The sequence below is a fragment of the Oryzias latipes genome, chromosome 16 (assembly GCF_053564925.1).
Source record: "Oryzias latipes strain Hd-rR chromosome 16, Olatipes_Hd-rR_3.1".
NCBI lineage: Eukaryota > Metazoa > Chordata > Actinopteri > Beloniformes > Adrianichthyidae > Oryzias > Oryzias latipes.
The window spans coordinates 8,248,891-8,262,073 of record NC_136252.1 but is presented as its reverse complement, the minus strand read 5'-3'; the positions used below and the strand labels follow the sequence as shown (position 1 = coordinate 8,262,073).

Genomic DNA, 13,183 nt, shown 5'->3' with positions numbered 1-13,183 from the left:
AATTTTATATTTGACCTTAAAGCTGCACAAAAATAGAGGTGCAATTGTTTGATTGACAGGTGATCGCTGCTGCCCTGCCTCTGCACAGGCCTGTGGTATCGAGCTCAAACAAGCATTTGGCCCGTTTTTAGGTCTAAAATCTGGAAAGGCAATACGTCTGTGACTGCAGGTCCGGCAAAAACATAAATGACTTGGATGATAAAGACAATCTCACAATCTGCTCATGTTACATGACTGCATCCTTCTATTTCCCTTTTATGGATATTGGTCCTTGTTTGAGTGGATCTTGTTCGACAGTAGAGCAACAGCACGCATGCAGTAACCACACCCGTTCTGTACTAACCCTCAGCCTTTGTCCAACCTCAGATTAGATCGATTATGTTATGGGCAGGGCTGGCATTAGCCTATATGTAAGGAGTAACTAAGACATTGATTGCACTTTTATAATGTTTGACTTCTTTTAAAATGTTCAACAAGCAGATAGGGCAAACAGATGTTTACTAACTTGTCAGGACGTATGGGAAAAGATACACCTGTGTAAGTCAGTTTTAGCTTTATAGTGGCGAAAACATTTGAGTCCTTGTCTGAAAGCACAGCGCAGCAAATTTCCCCAACCACTTTGCATTTCCTTTTATCACCACTCCATCCTGCAGGAGCCTCCCTGATGTCTCCAGTAGCTGCGGCACCCTCAGTCAGAGCTTTCACTGCTGCTTAGTCGAGCTGCACTTGTGAGTCAGCTTCGTCAAATAGCTGCTGTTGTCCCAACAGACATGTGCAGGAGGTGAGACCACTGTTCTGAAGCAGCCTGTAAACCGCAGTTTGTGCTGATTTGGCTCCTTTTGCTGTCCCAACCGTCACTTTCTTTTAGTTTAATATCTGATGAGATGGAAAGTAAATATGATAAAATAACTACAGTTTTCTGATGTTAAACGTATCAAAACAGGATGAACATCTGAGAGCTTCAGTGATGCTTCAGTGATGCTTCAGAGAGCCAAACATCTCAGCATTGTTTTGGAGAAGAGGAAATGCTAAATCAGTGTCCTATGTGTTCTATTTTTGCTCTTTTTTTTATTTGGACAATTTAAGATTTAAAGTTTTAAATGTTTCTTTTTTTTTACCTTTGACCCATCAGGATGGCCACCAGAATTTCATTTCTTATGAGTCTCTACACCTTCCTGACGCTTTTAGAAGTCCTGCACCCACAGAGCTGCTACACAGAAGCAGGACCTGAAACCTCCATTCTTTGGGAGGACTTTTCACACGAGTATGGGAGGATATTTGTGAGCCGCCATTAACCCAACACCATCAGCCATTAGTTCAGGTTTGCGCACCTGTAGCCAGCTTCTCTGTCTCGCCCCAGCAGGAGGAGACTTCCTGTCATCATGATGGGGAAACTCTCACTGCTTCTCTTTACCCTTCATCCACCTGCTGCCTCTAAGTTAGCATCTGTCTGTGCTGCTGGAGGAAGAAAATCTCTAATTTCATGAATGATTGATTCAAAAAAACCAGAGGGGGCAAACATAGCAAAGATTTTGTCTTAAAAGTATGAAATGTTATTAATAATACGCATTATGTTATTAAATAATTACCAGTTAGGTTTTTTTAACATAGATGCAACAACACTCAAACCCAGGATTCAACACTGAACACTGAAAGCTGGTCAGCTGATGACTCTCCGTCATTTACGGTGTTGGTGAGGCTGCCTCATGACCTCATGGTCTCTCTGGCTTTTAGTGAGGGCAGGGGGGCAGAGCGCCACCACCTTTATGTGGAGTGGTCCGCCAGCCGAGCAAAGAGCCCTTAAACCCGGCCTATATTTCATTCAGAGACCATTCCCCGGCTCTCTGTGGGTCAGGAGCACAGCCTCTGCGGGGGCTGACTCATGAGCCAGAAGCTGCTCCACGGCCGCTGAATTGTTTTTATGACAGTTTGCTTTGGAAAACCAAGGTTCTCCTGCCATCGGGGTGAACAATCTGCGGGGTTCTGCCATCCGAAGATAATTTGGTGGACAGTTTTAACTTCCAACATTCTTTTTTAAACAGAATGAATTCACATTTTTATTTACCATCCGGATATTTCAATCTTCTTCTTGCCATAGGATCACTCAGTATATGAGCATGACCTTAAAAACATTTAGCCTCCATTATGAAACATTTAAGCAATTCAATACGAGGTTTAATTGTTAGAGAGATTATCTTACTTTGTCCTGTAATACAGAAAATGATGCTGAAATGATTTATAGAAGAGTTCTTGTTGGTCCAACTGATGGCACCATGGCATGGTCCCGTCACCACTGGAAACAAAAAGCCCAGGCATTATTTCATTTTAATCATGCCTGACTCTTGGAATGAAGATTTATTGCTGGAAGCATTTCACATTACTGTCATTATCAAACGCTTATTTCAATGTTGGCTCTCCTGTGACACTTCATCTTTAAGTATCTGTGGTTTGTTCTGATGCTATTTTAAAAAAGTTGCCTCCATTTTATATCTAAGGGTTAAAGCAAACCAGAGTTCAACCATAATCCATAGTCGAGTCATAGTCTGGGACCAGGAACCGCTCTCTGACCCATATTTGGAGGTTGGCTCGGTTCGTTACCAATCAGACTGAGCTTCGGTTCCCTCTGAGATTCATCAGTCTTCCGTTCTCGAAGCGGAGAAACTGAATCAAACAGCCACCGTAGTCAGTGGTCACGTGATGTAAACAGATTAGGAATTTAGCAACCGATGATCCGCATACAAATGTAAAGCAACAATTGTTGTGTTATCTAACAGAAAAACGTTTTCTCCAGTCTGGCTTTAAGATTTACTGTCTCCTAGATCCTGTCGCTGTCAGGAAGAAACACTTCTGTTGTAGACGCCTCTGTCTCTGTCAGGACCTAAGATATAACATAAATACATATATAATTGTACTTTTGTTAGCATTGGGAGATCCAATCCAGATCAAATTGTTTTTCTTTAAGATGTTCCACTCCTGTATGACCTTCCCTGAAGTCTCCTTTCCTTCTGCTTGTCTGGAGCTTCTGTAACAGAGGCCTTCACACCTGTTTATCAGCAGTAAACCATCATTTAGCAACAGCTGCCTCTTACTTGTCTTCTGAGATGTAATGGAAGTAGGAAGAAGGTACTTGGCATGTTCCTCTTTTTATTTAACTTCTCGATTCTTTTCTGTTGAGCAGAGTCTCGTTTGAAAGCCTAGTCAGAAGCTGCCTTAACCCTTGTGCTATCTTAGATGACCCCACCCTTACATTGACATGTTCTCCCTACCATGACAAAGGTGGATAAAGGTGGAAAGATTTCATGTAATCCATGGACACCAGTGAAGATCATAAATCATTGAAGAAAAAAGGTTCAGCGCACTGTCTAGTGGGTCTACATGACCCAACTCCCAATGGTAAAGTGCCTAGGATAGCACAAGGGTTACAAGGAAAAGGCAGCAAAAGCAAGATGTTTTCATTTATTTATTTTTTTATCAACCTATGGGAAAAGGGCTGGATGGCATATCAGCAGAGAACAATGCTTTGTTTTTTTCAATAAATCTCACCAATTATAGCAAACATGTTGACTGCTAAATGTCTGTCATAATTTAAGTCCATTGTTATGCAACAGAAAATGAAACTGTTAAGATACTTTTTTATAGAAATAATGTGGAAAAAGAATAAGAACTATGTCTATGTAAATGTGTTTTATGATATTAGAAAGTTTTCTTTGGCTTTATAGAGAACTGTCCTTCACATAGTGGAAGGTGACCTTTTAGCATGCAGAAATGAACAATATTCTTGGACATTAGTGACTTCTTTCTCACGTTTCTTTCAAGAGCCACAATAGATATTGGGACTATTGAAGCATAATAACTGTCGGGTGGGTTATTTCACTACCATTACTATGAGTGTTGCATCAGGATACACTTACCTTTCTTCATACAGCGCAGCATCATGCCTGCTGCTTCATGCACAACACCAAATTCCAAAATAATGTGTGAGCATTTTTGCAGGGATGTGAAGCAGAGAGGAGAGATGGCAGCTCCGTTTTTGCAGGATAATCCCTCTTAGTCGAGAAGTGATAATCGTGTTTGGATTCAGCCCCAAATTTTCTGTTGTTGATGCATCCTCTGCCAAACCACATAGTTCTCTGTGGAGTCGGATAATGTAAGCCGTGCCAGTTTGGCAGGACTGCAAATATCTCACTTTTTCCTGTCCCAGGTCAGATCACTACAAAGGCGGGAAAACAAAACGCCTGCATCTTTTTGTCCTCAGCTCTCCCTGACCTCCTCTTGCTTTTATGGAGGCATTTGCTCACAGATGGAGATCCATTCTTCATGGGGACTAGTGAGCTTTCAGCAGAGATGGACAGAGGCACAGTCACAGCTCAGGATAAAGCCTTCTGAACATTTTCAACCCCCAAAAATTTTCTGGCAGCCATCTACCCAACGAAGCAGAAGGAATGGACTCGTATGCTACCTTCACACCAGGCATGTGACACGCATTCAAGAACGTGCTAAACGTGCATTCTAAGGCAGCATAAATATCGTGAATCTTGCTCCAAGCTTTTTCCTTCACAGCTCTGCCCGTACGTCCCTACCAAATCCAATCCCTGATTGGTCAGAGTATGACCAGATTCATCTTCCAATATCAATGAAGAAAAAAGGTTCAGCGCACTGTCTAGTGGGTCTAGATCAGTGTTTTTCAACCTTTTCTGAGCCACGGCACACTTTAACCTTAAAAAAAATCCCGCGGCACACCAGCATCCAAAAATTAAAAAAAAGGAGAAACTCAGACTGTATTGATCTACAGCCCCTCCCTCCACAGTCTCACATGCATTTTTGAGATAATTGATGCAGAAAAGCTGGAAACTGCAGCTGTTTTTTTTTCTAAAAGATGCAATAAAAGTTAAGTTAGAAGATTTAAAAACAGTTTGAAGTGTGTTCGTTGGTTTCAAGACGTTTAACAACAGATCTCCTTGTGCTCACAACCCAATGCATCATGGGAGATGTAGTGCATAAAACGGCCGGCGGAGATCGCTTTTCGGAGCTTCATTGTTTTGTTCACTTTTTCCACAGTCTGATACCGGACTCTGTGGAAAGCTACACCGCTAAAGACGAGCTTTAGCTGGTATTTTTGTTAGAACTGAGAGACTTTACGAGCTAAATCGGGACGAGGAAGTGAAGACTTTAACCACTTCTGATTGGTCAGACTGATGACATGTGATTAAGCTCCCCAAGAATGATTGGTGGAGACAGTTAAAGCGACGGGACTTTTCCAAAATACAGCCGGAGCTGCAGCTGAATCGTGGTAACGTCATTCTTCTCAAAATGTCTTTAATAAAATAAAATAAACGCAAAGAAAAAGTATTTTACGATCTTTTATATTCCTAACTCCTCAGTGTTTTATCAGGGCCTGTTTGGATGAACAGAGAGCTGAAATCCTGGAGATGGGAAATGTTGTTAAATCAGTTAATGAGGGCAATCTCCCACAGCACACTTGACCATCTCCCACGGCACACTAGTGTGCCGCGGCACACTGGTTGAAAAACACTGGTCTAGATGACCCAACTCCCAATGTTAAAGTGCCTAGGATAGCACAAGGGTTACAAGGAAAGCATCTGGTTGGGCCAGATGTCTCAGAGACTTTATCTAACTCCTGTTGATGTGGTGGCCTATCAGCTTTAAGATCCTCATGAGTGGCTGAGCTCAGCACCCTATCCGTATTAATTTCATTTATATGGCCCAATATTATTACAATAGTCATCTCAATGAGCTTCATACCGGTAATTGTATAGAAAACATGAAATTATAGAGACATGAAGTCATATAATTCAAAAGGTAATGGCTTAACTAAACAGAATAAACTAAACTGGACATCCCTGCCCTTAGACCCTCCTTCTCAGTAAGGAAAAACTCCTAAGAAAAACGGATTTAGGAAAAAAGAAAAAACCTCAGGGGTGCCCACACGAAGGAGGGATCCTCCCCCAGGACGGACAGTTGATGTACCAGGAGTCTTAGAGAAGAATGTGGCTGTCTAACTCTACAACTACATGTTTAAATAGTCGAGCGGATTGGCTTCATTCAGATGGAGTTGGGGGACGGCTGGGGGCGCGAGACGAGCCAGAGGCGAGGTACACGGTCATGTACAAAGCACAGATGAGCCAACTGGAATCACTCCCGCTAACCTGGAGGGGAGTTGGAAAGGACAAAACATGCATCGCACTGCAACAAAGAGAGGCATGAGGAACTAAATGATAAGCAAATGATGAAGAATAGAATAGAGGAGAAGTAGAACCATAGTTTCCCCAGCTTCTAACTTCTAGCAGCCTACTATCAACTAATTGTTATTGGTATTACATTTAATTCAAACATTTTAATAGTAAGTTGCATGCACTATGGTACTCATAGCACTCTACTAATAATAACAATTATAGAAAATCTACATTTTTAGGATATGAATATTAGTATTAATCTAAGCAGGGGGGATGGGCCTCCATGTGAAGGAAGATTAGTCGCCCAGATCCTTAGCTGGGGGTGGGAATGTAGATTAACCTGGTAAATTGAGAGCTTTGTCCTCAGGTTCAGTTCTCTCCTCACTGATACAAACTAGTAAAAGGTCATCATCACTGCAGACGCTGCACCAACCTGTTAGTCAATCACATGTTCCACCTTTACCTCACTTACACTGAAAACACCACTTAGACCTCCAGATACTCCGTCCCTAAGGGAGTTATTCTCAACCTTGGCTGGATGAGAATCGTTTTTTGTTTCTTTCTGTTCTGTTTGAACATCACAGAGCCTTTAAATGATAGTTTTCCTTTTGCAGTTTTCTTTGATGTTTTGCCTTTCATTAGTTCTCTCTTTCTCGTATGTTTAAATGGAAGCAATGCAAACTAGACCAACATCCTCATCAGTCATCAGTCATTTTTGGAAACTCTGTGGTTGTCATGCAGCTAATAGAGTGATGTTTACATTCGAACAAACTGTCCTCAGATAATGACTGTCATTTATTTCCTGTTGAGATTCATATTAATGTTTGGTAATAAGATTAAAGATTTCTTGGTCTTTCTCATTGCATAAGCAAAGTGATCCTCTTTATTTTACACATATCAACCCCAAAGTGTTTACGATACTGTTCTATGAGTTCTATATTATTAATTCCCATCTGGAGAGGCCTGGCGCTTTTGTTAAACTGGAATTGTTGGCTTTTCTAGTCTTATTGAGACAGTACAACACCATTTGAGACAAAAGATTCCCCAGACTGACATGAAAGCACAATTATTCTTTTCTTTTTTTCCTCACTAAAACCCAAGCTGAAGCCTGAATGGAGAATCTTTATATTCTTCCATGATCTCATCTGTTCTCTCTACATCGAATCTGATCCACACACATTCTATTGGGATTCTAACCAGTGCAAGGGCAAGTTCAGGGAGACATCTTTTCAGAGGTATGAAGAAAAAAACACTTTAAGCTGCTAGTTTTGCAGTGAACGATAGGCTAATGGGGAAGTTGAAGAGCACAAATAAACAGTAATAAATACCAGATCGTGAACCTGCCTTCAAACCTGAGAGGGAAATGATCTTTTTAAATGCCACCCCCAACGCAGGGTTCTTGATTTCTCTCAGCATCAGCTCTGAGAGCTCCTCACAGGTGTTTTGGATAAATCAAACAAACCATATCGTGTTACAGACTGATTAGGCAGTCGATGGACAGAAACTCACAAACTCATCAGTTGAGGTTCCTTCTTTGTTGAGTTAGAAAACTTAAATATATGGATACGGTTTACACACTTACTGTTTATGTATCAATAGAATTTTGTGTTTATCTTTGTAGATTTGTATTGGGAACTTTTAATATTTAAGCTAAAACAATTATCTAATGTGATCATTTATACTATTGATGTCAAATCTTATTAATATCATTCCTTGTTTATGTGCTGCGGAAGTTTTGCAAAGTGATGTTAAAGAACCATGGGAGAAGTTTAAGAAAATACAGGAACCCTGACGACGTTTTTAAATAACCCGAACATTTCACAGAAAATAAACTACTGATTATCAGAGAAAGCTGAATGAATCTCTGAGGTTTTCCGCATAAAATATACTTATTATTAAGATGCTCTTGTATAAATGATACAATGTAACATTACTGGTGCAACAAAAATGCAGAACACTATCCTAGCTATCCAGCTACGCAGTTCCACACAGCTCAGTCGGAAAATAAAGACGCACATAGATCTATTTGTCTGACAGTGGATGCATCAGAACGGGCCGGAGCTTTTATGTTACACCTACAAACTTTTTCAAAGAGCGTTTTTTTAATCTTCTTCTGATTTACAACAATCTGAATGGAGAAATCTTCAGAAATGTAGTTTTAATCTTAACTTTCTTTACTTCTGTCCTCCATTATGAGAAAAACACCACAAGAACATGTCAAAAACACTAAAAACACATTTTTCATTGGAGTGGTTTTTTAAAACCACCTAGTGTGCACACATATTTATCTTCAATGTAAAACTCTAAAGATGTGACCAAAAAAAACTCTGGATGGGAGAATACTAAGACAGAACATTTGTCAGGAAAAGGAGGATGAAATATATGGGGTCATGATATTAAAATAATCAAAATAAATGTGCCACTTAACCAAAATATTTGTTAGCAGCTGCCAAACTCACATCTTGTGTTCTTCGCTGATGTTTGTTGAAGTTAGTTTTCTCCATTTGACTTGTTCCCTGGGGGAGCGGCCAGCTACAGTCACTGCCGTGGTTGTGAAGTGTTTGGGAGTTTAACCCCTCCAATCCAACCCCTTAAAGTCCCACTCCATTTTTTCTATTTTGTAAAGTGTTCCCAGTGCTCTTTTCTTGTTATTATGCATCTTTTAGCCATAATCAAAATGGTTTTGTTGTTTTTTTAAGACATTTTTTCTGCAGAGCAGCAGGCATTAAAATTTCACCTCAGAGTTGAGGGTAGGACTGGGAAGTTAGCCTCCACTAATTTCCCATCAACCATTTATTTGAACTCTCTCCTCTATTCTTATTTGTTATGGAGCATAGAATAATAAATAGAGTATAGATGTTCTTTCAATAGACTTGGTGATGTTAGAGTCCTGATGGCTTCCCGGAGTATGTTCCAGGTTTTAATGAACACAAAAAAGAAAGACTTCTGACCGTAGGAGTTCCTAAATCCTGATGGAGGCAAGAGTCAATTTGTGATAAATCTGGTAAAGCGTTTGGATCTGAGTTTTGGAGCCATTGCGCAGAGTGCTGCTGAAGTGTGTCCATTTAGTACTTAGTAGTACAGTACAGTTTGAGTCCGTGACTTACTGTATAATTCTGAAATGTTAAAACATTCCACAGTGATTATACAGACCAATGGTGAATCCAGCCCGGGACTCAATGATGGATTGGCTGTATTGTAAAGTCTTGCTAATGGTTCATGAATTTCATTTGTTGTAAGTGACCAAACAGGCAGACAATAGGATACAGTAGACATAATGACTGCATGAAGATATGTTTCAAAAATTTACAAAGACAAATGTGGTCTGATTTTACTATAAACATATACTTTTTGTTTTATTCTTCTGGTTAGATTTTTAACATGATTACTGTAATTGAGGTGAGTCGAGAAAGACACCAGATACTTATAAGAAGGGACAACCGAGAGTTTGTAACCAGATAGGGTGATGGCATTAGATATAGAAAACTGTTTTTGAATTGAATAAAAATACATTCATTCAGTTTATTTAGCATTAAGCTTATTTTGATGCAACCGATCATGTAAATGCTGTTTATCTGTATTAAGTTTACTGTTAATTGTAGCAGTAATTGGACCAGACAAAAAATAACAGTGTCATCTGCAAATAAAGAACTGAAGAAATTAAGCACACAATGTTATTTATATATGTACAAAACAAAAAGTAATGGTCCCAAAATACTGCCTTGTGGAACATATCTGAACATGTCTCTGAACTTGAACCCACAATCTCCCTTTCTCATACCGGACACTCTTCCAGTAGGGCATTTAGCAGGTAAATGTCAGACCGATGTAACCCACATATTGGTGCTTGAAATACTTCTGGTAATATTTAAGCGAGTGTTGTAATTGCAGACAAGGTATGGTCTCCAAAGCGTTTTTAAGATCCTCAAAAACAACTAGCAAAATAATAGCTTTTCTAATTATTTGTTTGTTTGTGTTTGGTCCAATTTGTCGTTCTGTCACAACCAGTATTTCAGCCTGAAGTGCTTAGAAATGTGAGAAGGTTGGTAATTAATAGGAGTAAACTTGACACGTTGGTTCTTCTGTTTACTCAACTCTTTTTTTGTCTGAGACAAATCAACAAATTTAGTCGAGTTCCCCAGTCATTTCCCACCAAACAAACAAACACACACACACACAGACACACAGTCTCTTTTTCTCCGGTAATGTTGTGCTGTCACTGTTGTGCCTTGTAGCACAGTGAAACATAGCTAGAAGAGGAAGGCCCCCTGTTCTTCTGATGAGATGGTAATTTGTGCCAACTCCTTGGGAAGTGCAGATAGGCGCCCCCAGGTTTGACATGCTCTCCCCTATACCCCCCCCATTCTCCACTGTCATTAACAGTAGCAGCAGCAGGTCTCTGCTTCTCTTAATTCTCCCACCTCATTATATGCTATCCAAACAAACAAAGTACTTTCTCAAAATAGTCTGTGGCACAGTCTGATACATCCAGCCAACTTGGTATGCCTTTGTTCGGTTTTGTGTGGAAACTTCCACTGCATTTAAATGTGGTATTGGGGAGGGGGGGCATGTAAATAAGCACAACCTTTGACTTCCTTTATTTGGTTGAATGTTTCTGCAGTAAACACCTGCTCTGTGACTGTCTGTGGCTGAGCAGCCCTTAGTGGGTAAAGGTTGGTGTTCACATGGCACCGCTTTGGTTTCCCTCATGTTGTTGGGATCACACTCTGTGATGGACAGCGTTTCCTTGGAGAATAGGCATTTTCTGTAGCCAGTTAGCTGCTGTGCCATGCATGTCGCTGCACTCCATGAGGAGATGGGCATGCGGGTGAAATGGCCTGAAAGATTCTGTTCGCATCAGCAGTTCTGCTGGAATGATTGAAAGTGTGTGAGAGGGAGTGCAGTGCTGGGAGTCTTGTAATGCTGTTTCAGGACTTTTCCCAGCCATGGACAGAAACAGTTCCTGCAGCCACTTTATATTTCTTACTTGGAGACTTTGTGCAGGAGCATCCAAAGGTTTTAACCCTTGTGCTATCTTAGATGACCCCACCCTTACATTGACGTGTTCTCCCTACCATGACAAAGGTGGATAAAGGTGGAAAGATTTCATGTAATCCATGGACACCAGTGAAGATCACAAATCATTGAAGAAAAAAGGTTCAGAGCACTGTCTAGTGGGTCTAGATGACCCAACTCCCAATGTTAAAGTGCTTAGGACAGCACAAGGGTTAAAGCTGGTGTTATGTGTGTTGGTGCAAATCATGTGGTTTAGGGTCACCTGTTTTCTCTGCAAGGGTGTTAGAACCTACCAAATATCTCTGTGGAGTGATATGGGGATTGGTCCAGTTCACTCATTTCTAATTGTGCAACTCAAGCCCAAGTAGCCATCAGATTTAACAACCAATCGGCCAGATTGGTGCTGTAGGTAGATTTTTATCAAATTGTCTTGACCTTCCAAAGTTTTTTTCTTAACTAGAGTAAGTTTTATCCTTCAGCTTCATTTAGGCTTACATACCAACAAAATGTTTGTGTTACCATTAAACAAGAATGGGCACAATTAAAGAAACTCTTACTAGCTGTGTTTCCATGCACTATGGAATTGCGCAAATTGGATTTGCAATAATAAGTTTGCCGAAAGGAAACGCTTTTTTCTAATTAAATGAGTCACGTGACCACCAACTGGCCGCCTTGGACGCTGCACAGCAGGCGCCACCAGAGGTCCCACAGCATCTCACAGCTCATCAAAATCTGTGCATGTCGTGTGCGATTGTTGGATCCACAGCTCCTCTGTAAAATCACAAACCACCATTTCCCAAAATGGATTCATCCTTAGCCGCTCCAATATGTCAAGATCCCACCGCTCTATGGCCTGAATAAGATGCCAACGTCTCCTTTGATAGATGATGATGAGTTAGCGGTAGTATGGGAGAAATTTGAATGTACGGCTGTTTATCAAAGTATTGTTCACATGCGTCGCCATGTTTTTAAATGACTTGCGTGAGTTGGTTTGTGTTTATTTGCATAATTAGGATTTAATAGAAACAGTCTAATTGTGAAATTGTGTTTTTTTTTCTCCAACATTTCTAGAATTTTGATAAAGTTTTGCACATTTGTGTCATTGAAACACAGCTACTGTGACCAATGGAAATAAGGATCAGTCAGCGTGCTCAATCAAAAAATCCTAAATGTTATCATAACAAAAAAGACAGAAGTGTTAAACGGTTGTTGGCTGGGAGATTTTAGTGTTGGTTAAAGACTAAGAAGATCTTTGAGGGGTTAAAAAGCCATGTGTAAAACTATTTGAACTTTCAATGTCCCTCTAAACTGTAGATTGGAAGGACATTTCTGTGACAAAAACACAATGAAACCCATAACCTAAAGACCATACATCCTTTAATTTCTAATGCCCTCCAAATGGTCTCAACTATCCAACACCGGCACATTGGGCAATAATGGTTCTTGCCTCTGTCTTCTGTATCCCCTTGACAGATTAAAGCAGAAGTCTCAGTCGGTGGACATTGCCAGCCAAGGTTTCTCACCAAAGCTTGTTCCAGCCTCACCCCCAAACAAGACTCCACCACTTGTTGCCAAGACAACCACCGGCCTTGTGGTGCAGGAAAAGAACACCACCAACTCCCAGCTCCGCAACCCTCGGTGTGGAGAGCTGAAGCGGGGCTACACCATAGGTAAGTGACCCGGGGGGGGGCTGATCTATGACTTGGTTTACCGGCTCATGTGTTAAGTTGATCGCTTTTACTTCATCTATAGATTCACATTTGTCTCACATTTCAAATTTGTTGCCCAATTCACAATTTTGTATCTGTCTTGAGATTGAGTCACGACTTCTAGACATGTCTCCACTCATCCAGGTACCTTAATGGGTATTTTTTCTTATTGCATAATTTTTTTGTGAAGTTCTAGGGATTCAGAAATAAAACTCTGTTAAAAGTAAGACTGACTCCCTTTCTTCCCCGACTTGTGATTCATTT

At 40.5% G+C, this 13,183-nt stretch overlaps 1 protein-coding gene across 9 annotated transcripts in view; it reads left to right on the top strand.

Moving 5' to 3' along the window:
- Nucleotides 1-13,183, top strand: part of oxr1a (oxidation resistance 1a) — a 203,846-nt gene that overhangs the window by 85,175 nt on the left and 105,488 nt on the right. For all 9 annotated transcript variants that reach the window (XM_078933866.1, XM_023964503.1, XM_023964498.2 and 6 more), the window contains exon 3: nucleotides 12,684-12,880. In XM_078933866.1, coding sequence (XP_078789992.1) covers nucleotides 12,684-12,880 — 197 coding nt within the window. The remainder of the gene's footprint in view (nucleotides 1-12,683; nucleotides 12,881-13,183) is intronic.